Below are 16,160 nucleotides of genomic sequence, written 5' to 3' on the forward strand. Positions count from 1 at the left end.
TTAAAAAAATTGGTACATTTTCTAAATTATAAATCACATTTTTAAAAAATAGGGTTAAGTTTGAAGGCGGTACTAATGAGCATAGGCATGGTTAGAGAAGGAAATTAGTCACGCTATTAATTACCAATTACATCACGTCACGTTACGTTTGTCAATCATGTGACGTGAATATCCTCCATCACCTTAATCATATCACGTCGCGTCATATCACATGACACATTACGTGACCGACTTTTTTTTTTGAAAATTACATCTTAATTATAATTTATTTTGTAACAATTTATTATTTTTTTGTACATGTTATTTTGCTTTCTTTGAACTAACTTAAACTTGAAAACAGTAATTAAACACGATCAATCACGTCACATGAATAGTGGTTTGACCACACGTGATATGATTATGCTCCCTTATTTTCGTCACGTCACTTCACATCATATCACGTAAAAATATATTTTTTACACATGACATGACGCGACCAAGTCATGGCATGTTAGACACATCACGTCATGTTTTTTCTTCTCTAGGTATGACAGTCGACAATACAGAGGTGAAGAGGAGAGCTTCTCTTCCGCAATCTCCTATGTGTTTCTAAATTGGACGAGTCGGATATAGGCAAATCTAATTTCAGGGACAGACAAAGACCAGTTTTTCCACTGAATTTCAGGGATAGGCGGCTGCCTACTTCTGTTACATGTTAGCGTTGCCATTGAGTCCCAATGCATGAATGTACAAATATTTCTATAATGCGACTAAAAATTTATATTTGGATAATTATTTAAACGATGAGCATTATTAACTCATTATTTAGTATGCATTATTGAAATGAGGGAATCCGTAAATTAAATTTTATTTGAGAATTGTTTTATTAGTATTGATTAGTTGCCAAAATCTCTTACATGAGTTCTCCCTTCTTTAACATTACATATCGTCGTGACAATTTTCGAGCAAGAAAATGTACATAGACTTGCATATGCTATAACTTTAAGAGAAAATAAACTCAATTCACGGGATAAAATTCGTATATTTAAAAAAAAAAAAAAAAAATTAGCGTGTCAACTAAAAAAAATAAAAATAAATAAATACTAGTGTGAACAATTTTTTCTCCTCCCAAGACACTTGTAATACTCTCCTACAGAGAGACTCACAAAATAAGTTGCAATTAATAAATCAGTATCTCTCTTCTTGATTCTAATTAATAACATACATAAATCATATCTAATTAATTTTTTTGAGTGGTTAGCAGCGGCTGCCAATCATATCTAATTAATTAATTATATAAATCTCATCTCAGTAGCTGCTATCAAACTTAAAAAAATAAAAATAAAAGAATGATGGTTGGCATACATAAACAGATAAATCTGAAACGTCTCATACAATTGAAATTGATAAATGGAGGATGAATGACATGTCGTTGACGGTGTCTTTCCGTCATGATATATATCGCTGACGATATCACATCATATCATCAAATGATAAGTAAATTATTAAGAACCGATGAATTAGGTCAGACACATGGGTCCCCTATTCCATTGTTAGATTAGCTACCTATAAAAAGTGAACTCAAATCTGCTGAAATTCACCGTTAGAGACGGTGAGAGGATTTTAGATTTGAGGAGAGAGACAGAGATAGTGAGAGGATTTCTTTTTTTGAAAATCTTCGCAGAAGTTGTTAAGTCCTGAGTGGAAATCGAACTCTCAATCTTTGGGTACAACAACTCTAGAATTTATTTCTAGCCAATTGTGTTACCTCCCCTTTCGATAGTGAGAGGATTTCAAGACTCAGAAATATGACTGAGTATTTCAGCCGAGTCGGACTCATAAAAAGTTGAGTTGAGATCCAGTGAAGTAATCTAACTCTTGAATTTTAGATCCGGACCATCCGATTATATAATCCGTGATAATTCATCTGAAGTGAAACTCACACATCTCAAGTAATGAATTTGAATCCCAAAGTGTTCTCAAGCAATGGATTTAAATTAGACAGTCCTGATCCAAAATCCAAAAGTTGAGTTACTTTAGAGGATCGGACCCTAGAAAGTCAGTGTTTGAGTTCTAGTCCACGCGATCCATTCCAAAGTCTGAGTTTTTAGAAAATTCCTTCCGTAGTCTTCTTGGCCCTCAAAAGGAGACAGCCGAGTATAGGTTAAGAATTTCTTTTTGTCCATATAAAATATTAAAAAAAGAAATAAATAAAAAGAATACCAACATATTTAAATATTAGTAGAAAAATCAGTAAGAATTTTACTGATCCTAAGTTTGAATTAGTTCAAATCAGTATAATTCTACCAATTTAAACTAGTTATTTTTTCTCTCTATTAAAATATTAAAAGTGTTTAAAAATTTAGATAGTCTTTCTAGTACATCTAAATTTTAAAACACTTCATCTATCTTATTAAAAACTTTTTATAATTTAGTAGAGAAAATAAAAAAAAATAACCGGTTTGGATGGCACAAATTCTAACAATTTCATCTTATTTATTGATACCTTTTCTATTTCTCTCTCCTTTTTAATATTTTCTATAGACAAAAAATTCTCACATGTTAATATTGGTTTACCATTATCCTCTCTCTCCAATTCAGCACTGGCACAACGGAATAGTATTCTCTACGGAGTTGTTTCGTGCGGAGCTTTTAATCTGGTCCGTTCGTTTCGGATCGGATGAAACAAATCAGATCTTATCCGAATTGAAAAAAAAATTCTCAAAATTGACGGAGCTTTTAATTTGATCCGTCCGATTCGAAATGAATGAACCAGATTAAAGCTCCGCACGGAACGACTCCGCAGAGGATACGCTTCCCAGGTACGGCGGTAGTTGACCCAATCCAATTTATTTAAAATTCAAAAATAATTTAATTAAGTTTTTGCTGCATGCCCACAGCCTACGTATTGATAACAAAAGAGTACTAGTAAACGTTAAAAAATGATTTGAATCTTGCTTGCCATGCATCCAGAGATGGCGGGAGTTTGAATCCCAGGCCTTTGTAGAATTTGTCTCTTCCAGTTATCTGATTGAGAACAATTATGAAGGGTCCGAATCCTCTAAAGTAACTCAATCTTTGAATTTTGAATTGGAACCGTTTGATACGAATCCGTTGCTCAAGATTATTTCGCGATTCAAATTCATCTCTCCAGATGTGTGTGCTCCACTTCGAATAAATTATCGCGGATTCGAATTGAACGGTCCCGATTTAAAACTCAAAGATTGGGTTACTTCACTAAATCTGAATTCTATTGAGATTTGTATCATGTTGAAAAATAGGTCCAAATTTAATAATTATATCTCAGAAACCTAGGACTAGGGAGTCCGCATCGTCTGTATTTACTCAAAAGAGCATCTTTTGAATTAACGCATTTCGATCGTCTGATTTTAAACAGAGTTAATTTGAGATTTTGATCACATATTGTAATTCAAGGATCCTTTAATATTAGTGTGATTTTAGTTCACGGATTTTAAAGCGAATTGAACGGTCCTGGTTCATTAACTCAAAAGATTCGTTTTTGAGTTAACGGAGAGGATATGAATTCGGGACTCGGAGCTTTAGAATTCCAACTTTCTATGTGTATCTGACGTCAGCTTCTTTTTTTTTATTTCCTCGTGTGTTTGTTTTTTTTTTTTTTTTTGAGGAAAAGCCCGTAGGCATCCTCGTGTGTTTGTTCGACATTCAAGAGCATCTCGTCCTCACAGCTGTAAAAGTATAAATTTTCATCCCATCATCAATTTCAGCGTGTCATGCCACGATTTGAACCGACCTACCGTGGAATTCGTATCCTCTGAGATATCTCAAACTTTGCACGACTTTATGGAAACTCCCAACCGTTTAAATACGTTCTGCACGAATCTGAAAGCACACATAATACTGACCCTACATCACCCCCGAATAGGCACCGGACACGTCGGTCACGCAAAAGTTGAGGTATCTCAGAGGATACGCACGACCCTCCAAAATCTGCGATATGAGAAACTGTGAATAATATAGTGTTAGGTCTTAGGAGTAGGGCAATGGCCTATCTGCCAATGGCCTGGGAAAATGACAATACTCTTTTGGCGCAGTTCAAATCAAAAGAAGAGCCATGAGAGAGAGCTTGGATGTGTACCATGTAAGGCATGTTGGGTGAAAACGCAGCGGATGAGATTTGTGTCATGGTCACAAACAAACAGGCTGCTTCGTCTTGTCGCTTTGCCCTTGTATTTATCCCAATAATGAATAATTCGATATTAGCGTGTCTTACAGACGAAGCCTTCCTTCAGCCGTTGACTAGTTAATATCTGGAATTTTTTTTTAAATAAATAAAAAATAATTTTTAATTGCTTTGGATTTAAAAATAATAATAACAGATGTTATTTCAGTCCGAAATTTTTTTTTTAAGATCGAATTGTCATTTTGATTTGAGCCAATTGTACAAATTTCGAAAAAAAATGATGTTATAAAATTTGTGAAAATATATCGGATTAAATTACTATTTTGGTCTGAAAAAAACAATTCGGATCAAAATGACATTTCAGTTCTTATAGTTTTTGCAAAAAAAAATAGTAATCATGTTGGTTCCATAATTTTTTTTTAATTATGGTTTATAAAAAAAATTATAATATCCGTATCACCTATTTTTACTTTCAAAATAATACTTTAATATTTTAAATTGGAAGTGAGTATCGAAACCAACGAAAATAGAAGAGACGAATCTGATCCGCTCATTCTAAATCAATAACTCAAATTAAAATTAAATATTTTTTTTTTATAAAAAAATAGCAGAGACGAATTCTAAGCCGTTAGCACGGATTGCAGGGTTTGCGGAGGCCAATAATTAAGGTGATATTCTTGCGGTACAAAAATTTGAATTTTTTTTATAAATCATAATTAGAAAAAAGATTTTTGCGAAACTAATATAATTTTTTTTTTACAAAAATTATAAGAACTGAAATATTATTTTGGTTTCATTTTTTTTTCTTTAGGACCAAATTGTCATGTCGGTCCCATATATTTTCACAGATTTTGAGAAAAAAATATGTTGAATTGTTTTTTTTAAATGTTTGAGATCGAATTGTCATTTCGGTCTAAAAAAAATCAAGAAATTTTTGACTTTTTGTAAAAGAAAAAATAATCATGTTAGTTTTATAAAAGTCTTTCTTCTAATTATGGTTTATAAAAAAATTCCAAAAAGTAGGTCAAACGAATTTCTTCGATGGTGGACCCCACGGTCATTAAATGGTTTTGCTGTTTGAAATAATCAGGTTGGTAAATATCGATCGAAGATTTTTAAAGGAAAGATAGCTTTTACCTTAAAAAGCTTTTAACAAATAATATTCTGGGGTCTTTGAGGCAGCATAGAAAAAAAGCAGCAGCAGTATTTCAAATGTCAATCTGACATCCGCTCGAATTTGATTTAAGTCCACCAATTTTGTTATGTGCCTGATTTTTAACGTGTTAGATTTTTTTTTTTTAACAAATTTAAGTTTAAATGTTTTATTTTTGTGTCTTCATCCTGACTTTACTTAAAAAATTTTAATAATAATTTTTTAAAAATTATATGTCAAAATAAAACTTAGATGTGATATATGTTATTTTTTTTAAATGCATATAAAAATATATTTTTTTATTTTAATTTTATATGAATCAATATGTTGAAAATTAATGTCCATAATTTATCTTAATCAGTGTATTTTTGCAAATTCTTAATACGAATCAAACAAAATTTAAATATGGCGATCTTTTATGTGTGCATAAATAAAATGATATAAACCATATCTAATAGCTTTATTTTGACATTTAACTTTTAAATTTGAAGTTATTATAGTTCTAAAAATGAGAACATAATAGCACATAAAATGAAACATTTGAATCCACATTTTACAAATATTATATGCACGTGTCAACTTTAGACAAATTTATATAATGTCACACTTAATCTTTTTTCAATTTATACATTGTTTGAAACTACATATATATAAAGTTATACATTGTTTGAAACAAAATTCATATCTAAATGAAAACTTTATATATAAAAAGTTAATTTTATTAGAAACTCTACTAAATTGGGTAAATACGAAGTTTTTAAAAATTTAAAATAAAAAATATGATATTACGTGATTTAGAAAAGTATGTAATTTTAAGATTTTTGGTCATGTTCGGCAACAAGGCTTTAGCCTCCTTAGAGTGGCTTTAGCTTTCTTAGTTGCTTAAGCTAGCCGAACAACAATTCCTTAGACAAGCTTAGAGCACCTTTCTTAAGCTTCCTTAGAGCAAATTCTTAAGCAAAAAAAAACATAGGCTTAGGAAAAAGTGTCTCCTTAGAGCCTTTCTTTAGCATCTTTATACACTTAAGCTTCATTACTCTAAGCCTTTGTTAGCCGAACATCTCCTCCTTAGCACAACTTAAACTCTTAAGCTGCAACACTCTAATCTTCGTTGCCGAACATGACCTTTAAGATTAAGTTGTCAGGTTCCATCCCAGGCAGGAGAGAATTCCACGCGCTATTTATTTGGGAGCAGTGTTCTAAATAGCTAGTTATAGCTGCACTATAGCTTTTTCGGACCTTAAAATCTATGGCGCTATGGGCGATATATAGCTAGTTATCGGCGCTATACCTAGCTACTTAGTGCAATCACTTATTTTTTTTTTAACCGTCTCGCTATACTGCTATAATCACTATTTAAACCATTGCTTTGCTTAGGAGTAATGCAATTCTAGTGCGGTAAGCTAAGTATAAGCGCTGGCCAGCACACCACTTTTGCTTTTGGAAAACTCACTTTTGAATTGTTTTTCTCTGCTTTTTTTAATTTTGATGAATGATAATATACAAGGGAGAAAGTAAAAGACAAGCTTTGCGCTTCGCTTCTCCGCTGTTTCCTTTTTGGTATTTAATAATTGCAGATTTTTAAAATATATACGTGTGGGCCCAACAAAAAAGTTCTACAGTGCATAGACCTGGGGTCAATGTTAGAGTCAAGTCATGCACGCCATAATTTAGGCATGTAATCACATCGGTTGTGACAACTAGTTCTACAATACTTGAATAAAAAAGTTTTTAGAAGTTACAGGTCTAATACGAGGGTCTAACCACAGGCTGACAGTCAGTTAATAACTCGTTAACCTAAAAATGTCAAATGGAAACAACACAAGTTAAAAACTCAGTGAGGCTGTTTGGCAACAAGGAATTAAGTCTCTTTAAAGTATATCTGTTTCTCTTAGCTTCCTTAACCGCTTAATCTTGCCGAACACCGATTTCTTAGTGCGGATTAAGACTATCTCCTCTAACCTCCTTTTGTCCAAATCTTAATCCTCTACTATGTCCTAATCTTAAGACACCTTTACCTTTTCTTTTAACTTCCTTAACTTTTATCCACGGATTAAAACAACAGAACATCGATTTCTTAATGCTCCTTAAACTCTTAATCTCTTGTCGCGGAATGACCTCTTTTGGTTGGTTTACTAGTCTAACCAAGCAAAAGATTTCAAGCAAAAAATGCAATCAAATTTATTTGGCATGTTCTCTGTACACACTACACAGTAAAAACTACGCTTCTAATACATGTGGAAGTCAACACGACAGTACAAACACTTGATGTTGAGATACTCATCTTTCCACTTAATGAAATACAACATCAGATTTCCGACAGCTTCGAGTTGAAGCGTTCATTTGCATATTTCCATAATTGAAGATGGCCTCAACATAGAATTCATAACCAATTCATAACCAATTCTTTGTGACCTTGGTTGATGTTTTAATCGATGGAGGAGTCTTGCTGACGTCAGTCAAATCTGTAATAGGAAATTGAAGCAAATCAAGTCAAAGAAAGCTTACTGGCCAAATTATGCAATTTTTAAGTTAAAAGTTCTGGAAGGACCAGATTGATTTTGCATTTTAATGCACAATCAGTAAACAACATAGTAAATTCTTTCATGAAACAGCCAGTAGAAATTGCCTTGTACGATTGTACCGAACATATTTTTCTTTACCAAGAAAGAACATTCTTTTAATAGATTCTCCTGTCTGACCCTATGAGAAAGAAATATATTTATGAGTAACACAGCCCTCCTCATAATGGCCATTTTTCTTCAAAAACCCCTTCATATTTTCCTTTTATGAGAGTGAGGTTAAAAACAAATATCTCCAAATTCGAGGATATGCATGAACATTTCCATTGTCATAGGCATAAAAATACACTTTCGAAAATTTCAAAACATGAAACTAGACTACTTACTTGTGTCTGATTTTCCACCCAGTGAGGACCTACGCGAAAAATTTGAACTTGCTAGCAGAGGATTTGTCAATGACTGTCTCCGCATCGTCCTGGAGTCAGTTTTAGAACTGACAGGAGATTTGGCATCTAAGTTTGATCTATTCTTGGAGACCGGCTTTTCTATCGGGCTCTGATTACTCCTGTAAAAGAAGAACCAAATACAGTGAGAGCCTATGCCAGTTGTAACTTCCAGTACTCAAGCAGCAAAAAGCTGATCCAACATCTCATTTTTAAGCCTCTGAATCATGCAAAATTAAACACATTAATTTATATAATTTTACTTTTGCTTAAGCAGCACTTTTTTGGTTTGAGAGACTATAAGAGAACTATTATTGAAGAACTGAAGTACCTTTTCTCCGATGCATTAATCAACTTCCCTAAGCTCTGAATGGATTTTCTTATATTAGATCCTTTAGAAACCACACTAGCTCGCACGCTTTTCTGTGCACTTCTACTGGTGGAAGAAAAGCTGAAATCATCCTGACCATTGATGGCCACACTAGCTCGCACACTTTTCTGTACACTACTACTACTGGTGGAAGAAAAGCTGAAATCATCCAGACCATTGATCGCCACATCACGTTTCATCTTATCAGGTGACTTCTCTTGAGCATGAAATCCAAATTGTGATTGAGATGTTTTTGTTGGTGCACCAGGGATTTTCGTGTAAGTTGGAGTCTCAAGACTGAATCTTCTAGGCCGTGGTGGGGTCCGCTCTGCAGCTTGTTTAGAAGAACTTTCCATTGTAGGCACATTTTCCTTCATTTTGGATGAGAATGGCACACGTTCCGTTTCCTTACTTGCTAATGCCTTCTTGAGATTGTCAATCTAAATAACAAAAAGAAACAAATATCATGCCTCTACAACTACTTAAGTAACAAAGTGAAGGAGCATTATATCAGTGCAAGAGTAAATCCTGTGTATAAGTGGAAGGATAGGGGTACAGAAAACATTTCTGAGGTTTTGAAACTATGTAAAGATATTTGCACAAATTTCCAAGAGATGCATGGAAATTTTTGGAGGGTATATCAATAGTAGCTGTGGCTCAGAAAAGAAGACAAAGGCAAGCAGTAAATACATTTTACCTGATTCTTGAGATCCCTTATTTCGTTGCTTTCTTTGTTGGCACAGGCAGCTCCTAATTCAACAGTGGACGCCCTTTGAGCAAACTTGAGCGTGCTAACAGTCTCTGAGTACGAGTCAATCTCGGGACTTATATGTGCAAACATCAACGTCTTTGCATTCCCACCTGTCAGAGTATTCTTTATTCATTTTTTTTGTTTATTCGAAAAAAAATTAAGCAAGATGAAAACAAAAAAAGGCCAATATATTAACCAGCTATAATCAAACCAGATGGTTTGCAGCTTTGTTGGTGCCTCCCTCTTTACACCATGCTTGATTATTTCAATAGTTCAGGTCAATTGAGGAAGCTCTTTGTTTAACTTTTGTTTGGGGTCCAAAGTATAAAAAGGGATCACAAAAAAAGCACCTAGAGACTTTTGCAGGAGTTGCGTAAGCTTGCTGTTTCGGTATGGGATGTGGGAGTTCTTCTGGGCCAAGGCTGTGATGACATCTCCCAAGCAAGAAAGGCTCTTGTTAATATGTTGCGCCTCCTTCAGTCTATCTCCAGTAGCTTCTGATCGGTCAACTCTTTCGCTTCCTGCCAGGTCAACCAAATATAAGCAGCTATGTGTAGCCTCCCCTGAATCTTCCTCTCCATGCACATGCACTATTAAGATACTGCAGAAGCATATTGGGTGTAAGTGGGTTAAATAGTGTGCAACAGAATAATATTGGGTGTAAGTGGATTAAATTGGGTTAAATAGTGTGCAACAAATTATGGGGCTTTTTGGAAAATAAATTTTGCAAAACCCTACATTCGTAGAGCTTTTAGCATCTTTGAAAGTGTGATGCAAAACTTTGCATAGCATACCAATTTAAGATCCTTTTGATAAAGATCTTCTGCAAAACCCTACCTTTTTAGGGCCCTTGTCAACTTTAAATGCATGAAAGCAAAATGGAATTCTAGAATTATGTTCGTTAAAAATTCTGCTTGTTTCACATAGATTTTTAGCAGAGGATGTATAAATTGTTTTGCCTAGAATGTGGTGTGCAATAACTAAGACTAATCTTCTATTACATACACAATTTCCTTTTACCTGTGAGATCGGCTGCTCCTGTCATTCATAGCAGTAGAACTAGAAGCACGATTAATCTCTCCCAATTTCATTACATTTATCACATCTTCCGTGGACCCCACTGGGAGAATCTTAGCATCCGGGAGGCTCGTCTGGCCATTTCCTGTGCAAGTTCTTATTTCTAATGTAAGCTTTATAGTTAAGGTAAACATGATACAAATTTACACCAATCATTAGACTGAGAAGAGTTTAATTCCATAAATATCAGGAAAGTGCAATTGGATTTATTGAATGTGCAATTTGGACAGAGTAGAGACCAGGGACCACTCGTTCTCTGCTAGGCTCGTCTGGCCATTACCTATAAATTTACTTTTAATTTATTTGATTTTTTTTTAAAAACCATTTGTCAAGATTGTCAAAATATATATTGTCAAGTGATTCCTCATAATAATTATCCAAAAGAAAGGATATCTGGTTGTTGATGAATCTTCAACAAGAAGGTCTCGAACTTGCTCGTTATAGATTTCTACCATCTGTACATTGATCTGGTACTTGACATTCTCTCTAGTGCTAGAAATAGAGAAGAGGTCATTCAATGCCATGTAATTTATCCCATTGTCTTGGGCTGATCCTCCCGACGGACCACACTAACAACGAATAGAGTACAAGAAATTTATCATCAAAGTTAATTCAGCTGAGTACAAAAATTTTGCATTTAGTTAACTACTGTTTCTTTCAGTTCCACCACCCAGTATTTGTTGGATTGAGCCTCAATTTTGCAGAATTTAGAACATTTAAGGCTACAAATAGGTTAAGTGGAAGTTCAACTACACAATCTAGGGCTTAAGTGGCTATATGCAAAGTCAAAATCCATGGAATTGAAACAACTTTAAACTACTACCAGAAGTAAGAGCCATACCATGGTGTGGGTCTTCCCAGAACCAGTCTGGCCATATGCAAAGATGCACACGTTGTAGCCATCCACGACAGATCTTATCAAAGATTGAGTCTCCTTGTACACATCACCTAAACATATAAAGGACCCATCAGATTCAGTACTTGTTCATTACCAAGCCAAAGATACAAGCAGTTTTTAGTTCTTCTGTTTGTCTTTAATGGGATGCATAAATAGGTTGTCCTTGCTAGCTTACAAATTAGTAATAAGCTGCCTCCTCCTCCCTCCCCCACCCGGCCAACACACACAAAAGGGAAGAGTGAATTCACACACAGAAAGAAGGAAATAGAAACTTCATTTTCAATGCAAAACCTTAAACAAGCAACACTTATTGATCTATATAAAACTGAATTAACAAATATCATCCATGGCCCACCTTCCTCGGTATCTATCACTAGATCTATGAGAGAAAAGGCACAATTTTGACGAGGGGGGTCATCACACTTGCTGCAGTTTGCAAGAAATATGATATGTCTCATTTCCCACGTGAAATATGATTGTGGTTTACAAATGGGAAAAGAAAGGTAATTTGATAAGTGCAAAACCCACTTAAACCTAACTTTCATCATAGAAAACTGCTATGCAGGTACAAAAGCAATACTGAGTTTACCCTGAGTAGCCTTGGGACTGAAGACTTTGTTGAATTGGAAAACTTTTCGAGTAGATTGTGGTTTTAATGGATCAAATACCATTACAGACCCATCTTCACCAATGTACTCAATAGAGCTCCTTGATGTTGAGTTGAAAGTAGGTCTGATTCTACAAAACACCCGAATATTCCCTACAAAAGTACGATATATTAGCAGCAAAATTATTAGGCAACTATTTGTACCAAGAGCTTAAGTTTTTTTGACAGGAGATAAAACCCTACCCAATATCACCTTTTTGTGAACTGCCCCTTTGTTATCAACAACAATTTTTAATAAGTCCAAATAGTTTTACAAGATTTTATATTAACCTAGGGTAAACAAAAAATCAGCCTAATAACCCCAATCAGGGAGAAACTGTTACTTCAATCCTGAAAAATTTACAAGAAGGCCTAATGTCCCCAATTCAAAGTTTCAAATTGTCATTTTCTTTAAGGATATGAAAGAAATATAGTAATAAGGTGAGGAACGTTAGCAAGTTACAAAAAAGTTTATTCCTGTAAGTAAACAAAAGGTAGATCTTACCTCTTAACTCTTGAAGCATGTTATACAGATTCCTATTTTCTTTGACAGCTTCATTGTATCGACTAGCAGCAGTTGAGAGCCCTTGTATCTCATGCACTACATTACCCGGAGCAATTTATGTGATCAGAAATTTAGAAATAGCATGAATTTACTGATTCATAGTCAAATGTTCGAAAGAAGTGATTAATTTATTTTACAACCTAAAGTCACATAGTCATTTTGGACTTGATTGTGAAGTGCTCGGTATTCTGATTTGACACCCTCAAGCATTAACCTTAGTTCCTGAAAGATGATTCAAATGTTAAAACATTTTCATCGAAGCAATGGAATTTTTTTTTTTTTACTTTACCCTAATTTCTTGCTCTTGTGCTTCCAAAATATTCATGTGGTCGGATCTATCTTTGTCAGAAGTATAATGATCCTACAAAATAATTTCTTGAGGAGTTAGAGATGGAACTAACATATTTTCTAATTTATGATTATAAAATGATTTTATGTTTGTTTGTTCAAAATTTCTTTCCGTACATTTATCGAGGAATTGACAACACATTTATTTAACACATCAAATCTTTGCAGGGACACCCAGTCACCAACACATCCCATGCACCAATGATGCAAAAAAGGTTAAAAAAGAATTGCTCCAAAAGTTATCTTTTAGTAGAATAATCTTTCACCTAAATTAGGTCCAAAGATGAAATGTCATTTTAAAGTTGGTCCATAAACCTAAGACAATTGACACATTTCCCTGTCATTGCTTGAGCTTAATTTCTTCCATTCAAATAATTAGAGCATCATAACTCATACCTTGTTTTGTAGTGGTGAAATATCACTTGATACTTTTCCTTCTTTGGAAGACCAATGAACAGCTGATTTGAACTACATTTTGAGAAATGTTAGAATAAAAAATGATATTATATGGTCATTTTTAATAAAATATATTTTTTTTACATATATACTCACTTTATCTAAATTATTTTCTTTTTCAAAGCAACTGATGATAATCTTATTGAATAGCTTCACAGGATCCTGCAGTACCAGACAGATTGGCGACCAGCTAACTCAATTTCCAATCATTTACATTTAACAGAACTCAGAAGAATGCAATTAAATATCAAAAACAGTTACCTCTCTCTCTTGTCTAGTCACATTTGTTGCAAGTACTTGGTTGATGTTTTCCTTAGCATCTACCAAACACTGACATATTATCCTTACAACTTCATCTTTAGCCTCTGCAAAAAAAAAGGTGGGTATTAAATTACAAATAATAAGGTTTAGCTTCAAAAAAGACCAGACAAGACACAAACCTGCATATTGAGGATGCAAAAGGGAATTGCAACTTGCTCTTACTTTTGGCAACAACAAGGTTTCTTATTACTGTGGATCCTTTTTCAAGAGCTTAATTGATAAAATAAAGCATTTTCATTCTACTGAAATTTGTCTTTATCTATTTCATATAAGCAACAGCAGAAGAAAACTATACCGAGTATCAGATTAATACAAATATTCACAAGATCTAGTTGAAAACAAATTAGACAACAAGAAAAAGCATACTGCACCTTCAGTGTTTTTGTTTTCATTCTTAGAAGGTTTACTCTCTGTGTCAGATGTGTGGTTGAGGCGCCTCCTTTGCACAAAAGACCCTGAGGGGGTCATGTGGCTTTGTGCACGTGTAACAGACAGCTTGAATGGAGGCGATTTAATGCTCTTCAGAGATCCGTTGATTTCAGCTTCTTTCTTCCACTCATGGTAGCTTTTCAGTGAGAGAATGCAATCTACTAATCTACTAACTGATGCAGTATCTAGCATCTCCTGTAGGACAAAAATATAATAATGACTACTACAGTGCTGCTGCTGCTTAGTGAAACAATTAACAAAATATCAAGAAACAAAGGAAATTAATAAGTTATTTTACAAAATTGTAAGGAGTTCTTTAGTATTCTGCATAGATATTCACATTCCTATGCTTCATCTACTTTAAGTTAGTAGCAAGATAATTTAGGTTATATGTTCAGAGTATAATTTTAAGGTCACACTATAAAAAAGGATATATGTTACAAATGTTCAAGATCTCTTTGCTTGAGTTCTTTGTTCAAATCCAAAAAACTTTTTCCTAATAATAATTATAATTAATGTGAATTGTGAATTTATAGCTATGAGATATGCCAACAGAATGCAAGTTTGAATATGTGAAAATAAGTAGCAATTTACCCTTTCTAGATCAGAGGCTTCGAAAGTTGGCAGTTTGAGCTCCTCGACCGCAACTAAGAAATTGCGGATATTCTCAAAGTATTGATAAGCAGGCAAAGGATTTTGGTTGTCCGAGGCAGGGCTTCCCATTAGAGCATTCGACACAACCTTTGTTAACAATTTCAAATTGTATATCAACAGGATAAATACCACTACAAATTTGATTGAACTTGCGTTCTAGAAGGTGTATTTAAAATCAAATTAAACAATAAACTAACCTTTGGTACTGAACCAGGTTGAATTTTGTTAATGGCGTTGCAAAGGACGAGGCCATTTCTCAGACAAGAAACAAATTCGTGATCTGATGGCTTCTGAGGAAGACATAGAGGACCAGCAATGCTCTCAAGCCACGCTGCAGCTTCATAACGCCTCAAGGCTGTATGAAAGGGAGGAAAAGTATCAAGCTTAGGTTTTGGGATTTGTCTGGTAAAAAATTAACTGAGAAAATTAAAAAGAAATGCCGGAATGGAGGAAAGTTTTAGCTCCGGAATCTTGATCTTTTTTTGAGAAAAATAACGAAGTAATGGATTTTTCAAAATCTAAGAACACAACCTCTTTCGATGTAAGCGATAAAACAAGAATAACAGCGATTACTTCAAAAAACACCGATATTGGTAAAATTAAAGGGATGTCACAGTAATACTGAAATGTGAAATCTTGATTCGAGACTAAAAGGAAGGAAGGTGGAGCGAGACTAACCAGTTTCTTCAGCTTTTCTTGATAAGCACCCTTGTCTGAACGAAATCCTCTTCGGCTCCATTTTTCTCCTTCCCTTCCGTTTGAGCGAGTAGAGAGAGAGAGTGTGCGTGTGTCGGCGTGTCCGTGAGGGGAGGGATTGAGAGAGAGAGAGGAGAGAGGAGAGAGTGGGAGAGACTCCGGACTCGGGAATCGAGGATCTGGGATCGGACCGTTAAACTAAGGAAAGAAATGAAAGATTTGAAATTGAAATGACACTAGATTAGACTATAACGTAGACCGTGCAACGAAGTGTATAGTGATTTGATTGAGTCTACTGCTCTAGCAAACGAAAGCACAAAACAAGTTGTGAAGAACCATATGACATACGTGACTACACAGAGCGATTCGCAAATAAATTATATATTTTAAAATTGAATCGCGAATAGGCAAGGACCATCGACAGTGCCGTTAATTAATTTGATCTTATGGTTGTTCCCGGAGCAGAAGAATATGACAACCTGCAATTAGGTCCCACAAGTTAGCCAATCTGTGAACCGCGAGCATGCTTTGGGGTTGAGGGTTTTGACTTGAAAGCCAGGTGGAGCAATGTGGTTCCTTTCTCTTATCGGGACAAGTGGGGTCCAGATCACTAAAGTAACTCAATTTTTGAGTTTAGATGGAATGCACGGGATACTTTAATATACGTGCTAAAATAGATCTCACGGTCCT

At 34.5% G+C, this 16,160-nt stretch overlaps 1 protein-coding gene across 1 annotated transcript; it reads right to left on the reverse strand.

Annotated features, from left to right (window-relative positions):
- Nucleotides 1-7,459: 7,459 nt before the first annotated feature.
- On the reverse strand, nucleotides 7,460-15,639 carry LOC144544441 (P-loop nucleoside triphosphate hydrolases superfamily protein with CH (Calponin Homology) domain-containing protein). The gene is made up of 19 exons (XM_078292949.1): nucleotides 15,453-15,639; nucleotides 14,972-15,129; nucleotides 14,715-14,861; nucleotides 14,063-14,315; nucleotides 13,632-13,735; nucleotides 13,467-13,532; nucleotides 13,311-13,382; nucleotides 12,856-12,927; nucleotides 12,707-12,788; nucleotides 12,507-12,602; nucleotides 11,945-12,115; nucleotides 11,299-11,405; nucleotides 10,851-11,026; nucleotides 10,401-10,565; nucleotides 9,731-9,981; nucleotides 9,327-9,490; nucleotides 8,591-9,069; nucleotides 8,203-8,381; nucleotides 7,460-7,759 (listed from the first exon to the last, which is right to left on the reverse strand). Exons 1-19 carry the CDS (start codon nucleotides 15,511-15,513, stop codon nucleotides 7,689-7,691), a joined length of 2,874 nt encoding a protein of 957 aa, XP_078149075.1. The 5' UTR covers nucleotides 15,514-15,639; the 3' UTR covers nucleotides 7,460-7,688.
- Nucleotides 15,640-16,160: the final 521 nt, after the last annotated feature.

This window comes from Carex rostrata, chromosome 26 (genome assembly GCF_964058835.1).
Source record: "Carex rostrata chromosome 26, lpCarRost1.2, whole genome shotgun sequence".
Lineage (NCBI taxonomy): Eukaryota > Viridiplantae > Streptophyta > Magnoliopsida > Poales > Cyperaceae > Carex > Carex rostrata.